Raw genomic sequence first — 15,008 nt, 5'->3', positions numbered from 1 at the left:
TATGCAATTTGAATAGCAGATATACACGCAGCTGGAAACATTGATAGTGATGATTCCTCTTCAATTTCTCAAACTTAGTGACATTTTCCTGGGCTTTCATAAATATCTGCTGTCATATTTGCTGGACTTGGCAAACCTAACAAATATAATAGTAGGGGGAAAAATGTGTTTTGAGATAAAAAATTGGGACGAAATAAGGAATTGGAAGAAACAGAGATTTTCCCATGGACTTGTTTATCATGATTATATCTATTTCTTTAAGTGTGTATAATGTAACCATTTAGTCATTTCCAGTCAGAAAATTTCCTTGGTTAGGTATGCAAAAATCTATCTATATATTGTTCTAAAAAAGACCTCTCATAATCTGAAGTATTTATGCCAGTAATACAAGAATACATAGACTTTTTCATTTGAGATAGCATCAATAAAGATGATAAATTTTTTGGGTTTATTTTATTATTCTTTTATTATTTCTTATTTGCTATAGAGGAACACAGAGAATTAAAAAGCACCTTTTTTTTTTTTTTCCCTGAAATCTTCTGGTTTTCTGAAATGGACATTAGTGATTTCTTTTCTTTTTTTTCTTTTCTTTTTTTCTTTTCTTTTTCTTTCTTTCTTTCTTTCTTTCTTTCTTTCTTTCTTTCTTTCTTTCTTTCTTTCTTTCTTTCTTTCTTTCTTTCTTTCTTTCTTTCTTTCTTTCTTTCTCTCTTTCTCTCTTTCTCTCTCTCTCTCTTTCTTTCTTTCTTTCTTTCTTTCTTTCTTTCTTTCTTTCTTTCTTTCTTTCTTTCTTTCTTTCTTTCTTTCTTTCTTTCTTTTCTTTCTTTTCTTTTCTTTCTTTCTCTTTACATTTTCACTATATTTGCTGTCCTTTTCTTTCAGTTGCACTTACTTTCACAGTAGCAGTATCCCTAATATGCATTGCTCAATCAATATTTTTACTTCCTGACTTGGCAACCAGGAGGACCAATCACAGTCAGTCCAGTCAGTCAAGGAATGTGATTGTCATGCTCAACTCTGCAGCCTCACCTCAAGCAGTGTGTAGTTTTGTGTGTCATAATAAAAGAAAGAAATTAGAAATCATATTTGGACACTATTAGAGAGCATACAATGGAGGACACCCAAGATGGTGAAGGGCCTTGAGGGGAAGCCGTATGAGCAGTGGCTGAGGTCACTTACTCTATTCAGCCTGGAGAAGAGGAAACTAAAGGCAGACCCCATGGAAGACTATAACTTCCTCAAGAGGGTAAGAGAGGTCAAGAGGGTAAGAGAGGGGACAAACACTGATCTCTTTGCGGTGACAAGTAACAGAACCTGAGGGAATGGCCTGAAGTTGTGTCAGGCGAATTTTAGGTTGGGTATTAGAAAAAAGTTCTTCACCCAGAGGGTGGTTGGGCACTGGAACGGGGTACCAAGGGAAGTGGCCACAGCACTGAGCCTGACAAGAGTTCCAGAAGAGTTTGGACAATGCTCTCAGGTGCATGTTGCGATTCTTGGGGATGTCCCATGCAGGGCCAGAACCTGGACTTCAGTGGTTCTTAAGATTCTCTTCCAACTCAGGATATCCTAAGATTTTATCATTATGTGACTTAATTAACAGAACTCTCCAATTTCAAATTCCATTTTAAATTCCGCAGTACAGAACAAACTAAGAAATTTAGATTTTGGACTTCTTTTTAAGTTGTTTTCTCCAGTTATGGCATCAACTTTGTTATCTAGAAGAATAGAAAATGGAGTCCAAGAAGGAATATATATGTTCATAACCCTTTTTCACGTGTATGTACATCCTGACTCTTGAATTAGCATTCTTATGACTGACTTCAGCAATAGAGAATATCTGTTTCTAGAATGGACTGGTCTGGATTTGGGATTTTATTCTCTTCCATTTTAAATATTACAAAATTGCTATCAGTCACACAAATTCACATGATATGACTTCCCATTTCAATGTAGTTTTTAATATCCTTAAACGAAATTGTCAACTAAACAGAGGAAAGAGTAACTCAGATCTTTGCCTTCATATTTAAGCCAAAGGTATTATTTTACTGTTTATATCCTTTTTCCCAAGGAAAAAGGATATAAACTGTTCTTCACAGTAAAACTCGCATTTACTTGGGTCTTTAGTGGACAAGTCCTCAGTTTAAAGTACATCATGGCACTTTTACTACCATCCTCCTCATCAAATATAGACATTTCATAGACAATATTTCTCATGCAATGCCAAAGCACTGCATCTTCTTTGGTTCTTTTATCCATGCTTCTCCATTGACTCTAATGAAGGCGAACTAAGTGATGAGGTTAAACAGAGACACTGTGGGTATTGTCCCATTTATTCCCAGAGACTTCCTTCCTTGGAAATATATTTAAAATTCAATACGACAAATGAACTGACAACATTTACCTTTCAGTGATTATTGCCAAAGAAATCCCTGAATGGAAAGGATTTCTCTATTTTCCATGTGTCTTTAAAAGAAGCATTTTTGGGCTCTTCATCTTACACATAGTAGTGTAGGTGGTCCCTTCTCATTATTTTAAAATAATATTTTATTATTATAAAATATTTATGAAATATAACATTTTAAATATGTATAGGTAATAATTTATAATATCATGATAATAAAATAAATGTATGTTTTGCTATACTTCTACTGCTCTCAGAGATAATTCTTAGCTTCTAGAAATTATTTTGTGACGATGCATACTAATCACAAGAGTCAATGGGTATTTTATTGTCTCTCTGCTATGCCAATATCCCATGCTGATTTTACAACCCATTTCAGTAATTCATGACAAAGAAATAACTCTTGAGAACTTATTTGTTTCCCATAGCCCATGTATTTTATGCTTACTCATCTTTTCAAAGAGACTGTCTCTCCTACAAGACAGTACAACACTTAGGCAACTGTGACAACTTCTGATGAATATGTGCCAGTGAATATTATCTATCACTTTATATATTTAAACAAAACTAAGAAAATTATTTTCCTTTTATGATATATTTCTCACATAACTTCTAATGTAACACCATATTTTTACTTTTCAGTGCAGCAGTTATAAATTGCTGTAAGTTTTTATCCATGAAGATAGATATTTTTGAGACAAAACCAATTCATTCTTTGGGTACAAGGTTCATATGTCTGGTATAAAAAAAAAAATCACAACCAAAGAGACAAGTTCATATAAAAAAGCCAAAACCACCCTCCCCCCAATCAATATTGATATAAAAGAGAAAAAATAATTTTAAAATTACATTTTTAAGAAATAATTTTTTTAGCATTTCAATATATTAATTGATTTACATACTTACATGCTTAAAGATGTTTGTGCCTAGAGGTACGGAAAGTTTTCATAAATTAGACTCTAAAATATATAGATGATACATTTTATCTGAGTGATATTCCCAGCTGCAGCAAAACCATGCAGTAACTGATAAGACAGCCATATATGCTACATTCCTTGATGGTTCTGATGGGCTTTAAAGAGCAAAGAGTAGCTTGCAATGTGGAAAAAAGGATCAAAAAATGGATGAAGGTGAAACAAATGAATAAAAGCAGTGACCAATCATTTATGATACATTACTGGCAACAGCAATTTTTCCAGGGATATTCAGAGAAGCTAGCAGGAAGTGTCTCAAATAATAAATTACTTATAAATTCCAAATCAGCTTAAATTCCTTTGTATTTTACCTAAGGGTAAGTTTTTACCTACCAACTCCAGACATCTCCGGAATACTGGCGGTGTACATGTCCTTGGTGAATTTTGGTTCATTGTCATTGATATCATGTATTTTAATGATAAATTCAGATTCTGGCTCCACTTGTCTTCCAGTTTTTCTGTCTATAGCCTTGGCACGTAGCACATACAGGGACTTTTCTTCTCTGTCCAATTTCTTTGCAGCATGAATATCTCCTGTATTTTCGTCTATAACGAACAGACTGCCAGCCCCATCTCCTGTCAATATGTATTTTAAATTTCCATCTCCTTTATCTTGATCAGTGTGTAGCTTCAGAGAGGTAGAAAAAAAGAATTCTATAAATATATGTACTGTGATTACAGACCAAATAATTCAGTATATAAAAATAAGTCCATACAATTTTGACTATAACGAGAGTCAGTAATGGTTATCTTCTGTTTCACTGTTGGACAAATTGAAAATTTTAGACTCAGTCATACACAAAAAAATAGCTCTAAACAAACTCATAAAGACACAGGAAGATGTAGAAGATATTGCAATAATATTTAAAATACCAACTTAAAACAAAACAAAAAATATTTCCATGAACAGTCTGACCAGAAATGACCAAAACTCACCTTTGTAAAGATGACAGGGGATGGAAAATTCCCAGGGTTCTGTTTGTGAAATAATACTTGCCTTGCCATTTACTGGTTGCTAATAAGGCAACCAGCTAATTCGAAACAACACAGAAGAAATGGGTTTTAAGGATTAGAGGTTCTGAACTTTCACAAATCACCTATAAGTGTTCTGATTTAAATAATTTATGTTTCTAGTTGTATTCCCTTTTCTTTCTTTCTTTCTTTCTTTCTTTCTTTCTTTCTTTCTTTCTTTCTTTCTTTCTTTCTTTCTTTCTTTCTTTCTTTCTTTCTTTCTTTCTTTCTTTCTTTCTTTCTTTCTTTCTTTCTTTCTTTCTTTCTTTCTTTCTTTCTTTCTTTCTTTCTTTCTTTCTTTCTTTCTTTCTTTTTCTCTCCTTTAGGAACATCCAACCTCACTTAATTGCTTCCTTTCTTCTAGTCCTCTCCATAGAGGAGAAATAATTTTCAAGAACACTAGGAGGTAAATTTTCAAAGCATAGAGAGGGGTTTAACAGGCCTTTTCCTATTCCACCTCCTCATCAGAGTTCAAAACTTGATCTCTGTGAATTTAACAGGTACTGGTTAGTTTGCCATATAGCACAATTTTGAAAAACTACCTAAAACCAGAGACAAAACAAGCCATTGAAGCTGACCTAGTCTCTAGAAATTCTCACATAATGCTCTTCTTCAGAAGTTTATTCCTCTAATTTCATTTGCAGGGACACATAGTCCCTTTTTACAAGTTTCTGTAGTCTATTTTAATTATAGTCACATCTGGACACAGATTAGTGACCTTAATGTGTTTATCAAATGGGGACAGAGAGAATCTTATACCAGCACTTTTTAGCTGCTATGACTAGAAAAATGTAATATATGTAATATGTCATCAACCTGAGAAAATATTGTGCACTATCAGTAAAGGTATTGCTCCAGAGAGTCACTAAAGCAATAAGATATTTTTTGCCACATCTTGCCTTGTTTCTGTATTCCTACCAGTGTTTACCTCCTGAGCCACTGCAAATTTTTTATTACTCTACCCATATGAAGAATGATTGCAATAGATTTGGTTCGAATTCTTCACTTCGATTTTTAGCTTTATTTTAACAATATAGTGTAACACCAGTCACCAAATAGTATCTGATTATTTTTTTTGGCCTTCCAGAGGCAAGACTGACCATCCAAACAGTTTTAGCACTTAATATATTCAGTGCATATGTGTAATAAAGAGCTGTGAAAATTATTAAGGATTGCAAACAGTGGATTGAAACAGTTACACACCACATGTTATTAGCATTAAAAAAAAAAAAAAGAAAGGTTCCTGCCAACTTCCAGTTCTACAGGTAATACAGAGAAAAAAAATCAACACTGTATGGGAATCTTGATACAGAATGTAGAACATTAAGTAATCCATTGCAAAGTTCATGAAAAATATTTGATTCATCAAAAAAAAGGTAGACATTTCAAATACAAAATATAGCATATTTCTTTCAGTCAGATGGCTCTGTCTTGTGTGTTGCTGTAAAAGTCTGTAAAAAAGACTCCGAGCCAAGTTTTGTAGGAGACAAGATAATGGGCAGGCACTTTAATGAGCAACCCCGCTCATCCAGGAATACATCGACGTGCGCAAGCTCTAAGTTCTATAGCTTTTATAATATAACCTATCCAATCACTACTGTCCACATGTCCAGTTCCACCTCTGTCCCCTCCCAGTTCCCACCCCTGTTGAATTGGGGCTGGGGTCGTTGGGACCCTCTGTCTTCATCCACCTCCTCTTCTTCAGCACACAAAGGTCTCTTGGACGCTCTCCAGGGCTTCGGGTCACGCTGCTCCATGTTTATGTTCTCTTCTGATATGCTTTAATCAGGTACCTTGAGGAAGAGACTAAATAGCTGGCAGATCTCAGCTGCCTGTTCTGGAGCAGGGGTAGAGATAGAAGGAATTTATGCTACAAGCTGCTAAATATTAATTCACTAAAATCTACAGCATTACATCTACTGTGTTCCTAAAATCTACAAAATATGAAAATTGAAAAATTAAAAAAACCCTTTCGGCATCATGTGTCACACAGCACAATTTCCTGTCCATAAGAAACAGCACACATTCCTTCTTTTTGAGATATAACTCACCTTGTTGCATAAATATTATTATTTTATCTTGAGTAAGAAGATTTTTAAAATATGTCAAGACTCAGATCTCAGAACTGATGACTACCACCTGAACTCAGCTTTCTCATGAAGATAAGTCAGCTTTTTTTTGAGTCATTAAATTATCCTATTATTTGTTACAATGCTTTTGTTATGTGCTTCCTTAACATGCTCATCCAGCTGGCAAGGGGTTCAGCCAGAGTAAGAATTGTGCCTGGGTACACCATGAGGGATCCATCCCATGGGTAAGGAGAAGGGAAATAATCTAACACAAAATTCAGGGCAGCTGAAGCCTCTGAGAAAATTACATCCTACCTCAATATTTAATATAGGGACGTATTTCTTGATTTTCTCACTATAAGTCATCACCGACTAACCAGTAATTTATTAAACTGCTTATAGTACCAACATTAGTCATGTACATGCTTATATTAATATATAAGCTCTCAAAAAGTTAAGTAGCTGTACATTCATTACTGAAGGGAAATATCACACAGTTCTGAACTGAAAAATAAAACAAAGAAAAGAGTAGGAGGTAGAGATTTTTACATTTGCCTTGATTTAGAACAGAAAGTAAAATTGTTCATTTAATTAGGCATATGCAGAATACATGGAAATAATAATTCCATAACAAGCATTTTATTGGAAATGAAATGTCATAATAGTGCCATAATAGTGTAATTCATTTTTGAAAATCTACTAAATGTTTTTTTTCCCAGGAAGCTCTACTGCCTAAAGAATATTTCAGAGAACAAAACTATACTTAAAATTAGCACTTTGCTTACTAAATGGCAAATTTTATTATTTGAAATTTTTTATTCCTAAAGACTCTTTCTAGTATTTGAGAGTTGGTCATCTGCTAAAAAGAGGTCCTATACACTAAAGGAAGACAGATGCAGATGAGTATCAGACTGAATGTAAATTGTGTTCACTCGCCAATCTCATTTTGACTGCTCATATGAGCAACTCTGCTGGCAGTCCAGGGTCAACAACATCTTGGAAGGGACAAAAATAAGGAAATAGTGGGATCAGTGACCTCTTCTATGCTAACAAATGGCTCTGATAAAAAAATCACATCTGTCCAGTGACATCCCTTCACCCTGCTTCTCAACCACACACAGACCCCCAGAGGTTAGGTTAATTTATTTTGCCTGCCTTTTCAAACTATGTACAAAAATGTCAGGCAGCTCAAAATGTGATGTGTATTTTAAACTTCCTACTTATGTTTCTACAAAATGACAAACAGAATTTTCAAGTATGATAAAACTGTGAGTAGTGATTTCCTAAGAATGAAAAGTTTCACCTCCTATTGCCAATTTACTATTACAAAGACCACAGAAAGCACATTTGCAACCTATCACTTATTCTACATGTGATAATTTCTAATTCCTATGTATGTTTTGTTTTGCACTTCACATTTGAGGAATCTCCTTTAATCTGTGTACCAGTTTTGCAGAGTACAGCTATTTGTCATCTTCTAAAATAAAATACTCGATGTGTAAAACAGAGTAATCAAGCCATCCTTTCACTACATTATAGTTGTATAATTTCAAAATACTCTTTTAACTTATGAAACAGAACAACTTCAAATACAATTGTGGAGGTTTATGCAAAATAAGTATAAAGACATCCATTTGTAAGGAGATATTGCAATGAAATTTTGACCCATCTGGTTGTGTTTCTTTATGACTAGTCATCTTCTATAAACTGCTTAAATATTTTGAATTTATAATATAAAATATAATACCAGCTTTTCAAATTTGAGTTATTCTACATAAAGTCTACAGAAAATTGCCTGTACAAAATCACATGCAAAAATGTGACGTGTTATAATTTGTAAGTTTACAAAATATCATCTCCTCTGAACAAGACAAAGCAACAAGAAAAAAAAATTCTTAATCATATTTCCAGTGACAATAAATAGTTTTACATACAAAACACTTTGTGGATTTTTTTTCAATTAGTTGTATGTTTAGGAGTGTGAAAGAGGCTCAGATGTTGAAACTGGAAAAACAGTATTAATACATGTGATTGAAAGTAATCTTTGACTGCTGTGGTTTACCTCTGCATGTTACAGACTCAGCAAATCTGGGAATACCCACCATTTACCATCAGCAGAAAGTCATTCCTGTTGAAGTATTTTGGTTTTTTACTCTGCATGATCTTTTTTTCCTCTATTTGGAGTGGGGTAGGTTAGCAAGCAAAAACTTCTCAAATGTTTCGTTTCTCATATCATAAACTGTTCATTTGGCAGGTCAGAGAACCAGGAAACACTTCAGTAAATGATACAGAAAAAAAAAAAAAAAACAACAAAAAACCCCCAAAAACAAACACCAACCCCCCCCCAACACCAAAACCTGACAAACTAAAAAACCAAATAAACTCCAAACAAAAATTGGTAATATATTAGATTATTCAGTATAAATACATTGAGTATATAGTGACCACTCTGATAACAAATGTCATCCTCGTGAATTAATTTGAAACATCTTGGAATGAAGACATAACCCAGATGCACTGTTGTAAATCTTGGTTTCTTAATATTCTTTTGCACACATTTCTCTTTCTGTAGTCTGCTGTGTGGCTGGCTAAACAGTTCTCAACATAACTTTTCCTGTGGATCATGAAAGATGAAGACATTGGTAATGGTTATGAGTGACAACCAGCTATTTTGGTAACAATGCATGTCTGATAAATATGGCATACTTATAAATGCTCCCTCAAACTTTTTTTCTTTATTTACATAGGAAAAGTGCTCATTTCAAATTTACCTGTCTATCCAGTTTTGTGAAACTGAATTTTTATGTGATGTGATAGTTGAAATCTTGATACTCTCACGAACCTTGACATAAATTTACATGGCTCACTCTTGCTTTAATTTACAAGAAATATTTTATTTGACTGTGCATTCTTAGTATGCCTGAGCCTATTTAATGACTTCTCTCAAAACTCTTATTATTGTACACAGTAGAGAAGATATTATCATTCTTTAGAGCAAAAGTATAACTCATAAATTATCAAGTTCCAGAATTCATATGGAGTGGCCAAGCAAAATATAGAGGAAAAACAAAAACTATTGCCTTAGAAAAGAGTTTCTTAAAGGCTCATGTTTAAGAGTACTTGACTCTTTCTTATTCAATTTTAATTTACTAAATTTCCTGTAAACTGTGCAGCTGATCTTCTCAGCTCTTTCTAATAAATAGTAACTCTTTTCAAGTTAGGCAGACATATAATCAATGGAAGAAGGGAGAATCAATGGACACAGTTACCAAATTATATAGTGATCTGAATGTATTTTCTTCATTTAGAAGCACGAAATTGCCAGACATCATTTGGCTTTCATTTTATTTGCAGTTTATTTCTGTATAATCGTTGTTGTAGAAGAAAAAAGGGCAAGAAGAACTACTCATCACTAGCAAGATTTTTATTAATAAATACAATGAAACATTTATCTGGTTGCCCATATTTAGAAAAGGGGTCTAATTTCTCTTGAAGAGAGGGGTCAGGGGAAGTAAATACATAAACACATCAAGCAAGGGTACACCCATGTTTATCTTGTGGTAGGGACCATACTAATCCTTTCAACTTAGGTGGTTTAGAGTGTGCTTCTTTATCATGGTACAGAAAAAGGTCTGTTACTACAGATATCTTACCTCCACTTCCTCCACCCACAGTTCTCTCCAGCAGAGTAATCCTGATATTTCATGGTCTATTTTCCTGTAAGTCATCATCATGGCTAGGCTTTGAAAACAAATATTTGGAAGGGCTCTGCCCGTGTGGGTGTGTCCTTTGAGCATGCACAGCAGATTTTTTAGGTGAGGCACAGTGTGTGCGAACCTGGCCCCACCCTTTAACTCCTAAGGTTCATCTGCCACGGCCGAGCGAGCTTGGATGATGACAGTGAAGTCCTCAGGACTAGAAGCTACAGCCCCCGGTATTCCCAGGAGGTCTCCCATCCAAGTGCTAACCAGGGCTGACCCTGCTGAGCTTCTGAGATCTGACGGGATCGGACGTCAGGGTGGCATTTAACTGCCTTTTTCCTGTAAATACCTTCTAGTAAATGTAAACAAACAAAATTTTCTTGCCTTACTTTTCAAGTGAAGAAAATATGTTGGGGGGTTGTTGTGGTCAAATTAATTCTTTTCAGTAAATCTGCATATTTTTAGTGGGAGTTGTAAACCCTGCACATTTAAGGGCCTAATGGTGCAAATACAGAGCTCTAAAGTAGGAAATCTTGTATGAGATTTTTTCAGACATATCAGAAATTTACCAGATAGATAGGCAGGTGATTGAAATATGATCTGGAGGACAAGTGAATTCATGAGTATGCCCAGTCCCAGGCCCAAGCACCTGAAAGTTCAAACACTCTAATATCCTGGTCACACAGGAGAGTACGTGGAGGTTCATATCTGTCTCAGCTACTTTTATTTGCTGTCCTCTGACCATGACAGGGGGACAGGAAGAAAATGCAAAAATGAGTCTTTTCTTGGCATTGGGAAGCAGTTCTGGGTACCACAGGTTAGATAGAGCTATGGTGGGTTATCTATCTTTCTTTCTGTGTTCACTGGAAGGTATAAAAGACAAAGATTTTCTGTCCCTGTAAAAATGAAAACTGAACAGAATTACGTTAGTATTGTCTTGTTATATCAAATGTATTTCTATTTAAAGTTTTGATAAGCCATGATGCAGCTGTCTAAATACATCTCTGTTCTTTTTTTTATTTCGTGTGCAATTTATGCTTCAGATAGAAAATATTCCTCCTTCCCCACAAAACCATTGTATGTTCAGTCTTGGTACAGCTAATGTGCTTCCACACATTCTAGAATCAGAGAATGGCCTGGGTTGGAAGGGACCTTAAAGATCACCTAGCTCCATCCCACCTGCCATGGGCAGGGCCACCTTTCAGTCATAACTTCACCTTGGCTACAAAATCTTTTCCTTGAATTTACATTCCATAACATTGCTTTCTTTATAGCTTAAGGTAAAGAACTTAACTTCAACTTGGAAGTATTTTTTCATAAAATTAAAAAAATGAAGCATTACATTAATAACTTGATGGCTATAAAATGTTGAGCTTTGGTTGTAATATATCCAGACGTACTGACTCTGGAAAATGTCTAGAGAAACAGTAATGGACTGTACATGGCATGAACTCTCAACCTGACAAAGTGTCTTTAACTATCAAGATTTAGTGTGATTCTTTCAAATATGCTTATATCTTTTTTAAATGTGAAAGCAATAAGCATAAATAGTAAGCAATTGGATGAAACAGGGAAGCATAAGCTATTCAGGTGTGTCAGAAATGACCTTTTCTAAAACTAGAGGAAAACAAAGAAAATTTCTGTATTTTTAGAATTCTTCAAAGATCTTTTAATCAGTTTTCATCTAAAGCTCCTGGCCTGAGGGAAGAAACATGCTAAGTACTGGAAAACATATGAATGTTTCTTCTACAAAGCAATGTGTCTATTTACATCAAATTTCTATTCATATATAGTGATTAGAGTATGCTATTTATTCTGAAGCTGTGGAACAGAAAGAAATTAAGTTTTATAAGCCATCCCAATATGTATTAAAGCCCAAACTGAGTTGACCCCAGGAAGCTTGACTGTAATTATCACTCTAAGCTTACTCCAAGTAAAGAAGGTTATGTATATGGAGGTGTGAAAGAGAATGGATTAATTTTATTTAAAACAAAATAAATTCATTCTTATAACAGAAAAAAAAAAAACCAAAAAACAGAAAGTGGTGTACTTGAAATGAGAGCTTGAAGCTTCCCAGCCAAACCTAAAATCTTGCACTGAGTGCTAGTGACAGGCAAAATAATAACCAGTGCCTCTACTCTATGATTTCAGACCTTTGTGAGATCCACAGCAGCTAGGATACAGCATCAACAGTAGCTCAGCCAAGATTCTCCTTTATTAGCATTTTAACTAATTAAAAACTCCAAAGTTGTCTTAATAGCTGCAGTAGTTCTTCAAGGTGAATTGAAGTAGCAGTATATGTGTTGCTTGAATTTTCTATTTATATACGTCTAATCAAAAGTCTAATGTATGTGCTAAATGGCAATGTATTTACCTGATGATTTTGTGACATCAGAAAAAACTTAATTAAACAGCCAAACTCTGTGTGTGATAGTAACCTGAATGACTGTATATTAAACAAGGCAAATGACATTTACTTTCCTTATCTTCTGTTTTCCAGCATCTGGCTTATGTGTTGAGCTGTCTATTGTTAGAAATTCTCTAGAGAATGATGCTGTGAAAAACACTGCTGACATTAGCTGCAGGTGCTGATTTTGAGTTAGTAGGTAGGAGTAAATCTGGTTTCCATTCAGGAAGGTTTCAGCAGAATCCTTAGTAGTCTTTTGGTTCTGATGATACAAAGACAATGGGGATAAAGTTTACATATATTTCCCCTGCCTCCCCATACCTAAAGGAGAAATCCTAGAAACTGTATCTGCATTCTCAAGTGCCTCCTTTCCCTACATACCTTCTATATCTCCTGTACCCTATATGCTAATTTGTAGTTAAATCTGCAAAAGTGGCTGCATTCTTACTTCTGCATAAGGAACTGAATTTCAGAGTGCACAGATTTTTTCCTCTCTCTACTCTTCAAAGTCACATCTGGGGTACAGGTTTTCAGCCTGATGAAAGATCCAAACTTTTTTGTTTGTTTGTTTGAATATGGTTTGCCTTACGCTGTCATTTTTCTGTTCCATTACATGAGATACAGATTTATAGGAAGTGACTGTGACTGTAGTCATCAATTTTGTCCATAAGTCAGAAATTATCACACCATAACATCAAGCACTGTCACTTTAATCAATCCCTAGAATAGGTGTTAAATTCATCATTATTTTAAGGGCTTCACAATAACAAGGATATCTTTCCCATGGATTTCTCTCACCAGAAGCTCGTGAGTGAAATCTGTATGTGCGTGTGATATCTCTTGCTGTTTTAGAGACACTCAAAATGTGCTGTAGTTCCAAAAGATGTGCACAGATCTATGCAAGAATAAAAGCTCTGGCCATGGAAGCAACATGATTTTGTTATATGGATAAGGATTACTCCTTACCCTTTGCAGAATTAATGGATCTGAGCTCAGCTCTACACTAATAAGCTTATAATACTATAACAGGGGAGACCAATGGTTTTTCTAGCCAAGTGTTTTATTTCAGAGGCAATTGGAGTTGTTGGTTTGAATGAGTATTCAGTATACTCACTGTAATTTTTTACTATTTTACACTCCCTGCCACCTGACCCTAACATTTAGAATAGAATAGTCCCATGTGCAGATTTGTGTTTTGGTTTTGTTTATGAATCTGATGTCCCTGGACTTCTCTGATTACCTGTTGCCCCAACTTTAGATAAGTACTGCATTGAATTAATGTACTGAATATTATGCTATTTCTAGGGATGGGTTATGCACAGTGATCTGAAGAATACATTAATAACAGTATTTTACTACTTCTAATTGTATTTTTATCTATATGTATGTATTTATGTATATATATATGTAGACAAATGTCTACAGGTGAAGGTTGCATGACTTTTAGAAATTCATACAGCATAATGGAATAGTAAGATGTTGAGACATAAGCCAATATGACCAGCATCATTTTTGGCCTTAAATATGCAAACAGAATCACTATATGTAATTTCCAGAAATAATCAAATTCTTTAAAGTTATTTACTGTACCTAAAACATATTTACTTTTACATGAATGCATTTCAACCTAAAAGATTAATATGTTGAGTTATTGATGCACAATGATCTCTATCACAAAGCTTCACTTTAAAATTATGTATTTTTCCTAAGATCCTGCTTTGCAAAAGTGGTAAACTAAATATTCTGGGGACATTGTACACCCCTCACAAGATATTTTTTCATTCCTCAATATTCATTTCAAAATGTTGCTCTTAAGTGGTGACACTTTAAATACCTTAAATGTTTATCTAAAACTGAATTGTCAAATGAACAGTAGTAGAAGGAAGGTAAGGTCATTGCTTGAATTAAAGCACCACTAAGGTCCTCTGCTACTGCTTATTTATTGGCAAAGTTAACCAAGAAAAAAACCAACCAACCAACCAGCCAACGAACCAATAAAAAAACCCCAAACCAACAAACACACAGAGACTGAAATTAAAGTGTTACACTGTTTCTCTATCCTGCTAACTGTATTGAAAATGTGAACTGTCATATCAAACGAAGAGCACTCAGTGAAAGTACACTGTAGGGTTATCTATGTCATGCCTTCTTCAGCCTGACTGCAATTATCCTGCCCCGTGCCTGTTCCAAGACACATAGGAGTAAGATTAACTCTTGGTAAGATCTGGGAAGCAGATTCTCAAAGATATGTATATCACAAAAAGAAGTTTCTAATCAGGACAAGACTTAATAAGCATCAAGCCTCAAATTTGTGTTGTGATAATGTAGCTTGCTAAGTGAAGCTATTGTTTCAAGAAGAACATGATGAAAAACAACAGTTAGGAAAAAAATCTTTAGGGCAATTTTTTTTCTTATTTGTACTGATTTTGTATTTATTGAATTTGTCTT

At 34.6% G+C, this 15,008-nt stretch overlaps 1 protein-coding gene across 2 annotated transcripts in view; it reads right to left on the bottom strand.

Annotated features, from left to right (window-relative positions):
• Positions 1–15,008, bottom strand: part of CDH9 (cadherin 9) — a 104,257-nt gene that overhangs the window by 45,766 nt on the left and 43,483 nt on the right. For both annotated transcript variants that reach the window (XM_071553152.1, XM_071553153.1), the window contains exon 3: positions 3,706–4,000. In XM_071553152.1, coding sequence (XP_071409253.1) covers positions 3,706–4,000 — 295 coding nt within the window. The remainder of the gene's footprint in view (positions 1–3,705; positions 4,001–15,008) is intronic.

Source organism: Pithys albifrons, chromosome 4, assembly GCF_047495875.1.
Source record: "Pithys albifrons albifrons isolate INPA30051 chromosome 4, PitAlb_v1, whole genome shotgun sequence".
Lineage (NCBI taxonomy): Eukaryota > Metazoa > Chordata > Aves > Passeriformes > Thamnophilidae > Pithys > Pithys albifrons.
The sequence above is the reverse complement of the archived record's forward strand: the minus strand, read 5'-3'. Positions and strand labels throughout refer to the sequence as shown.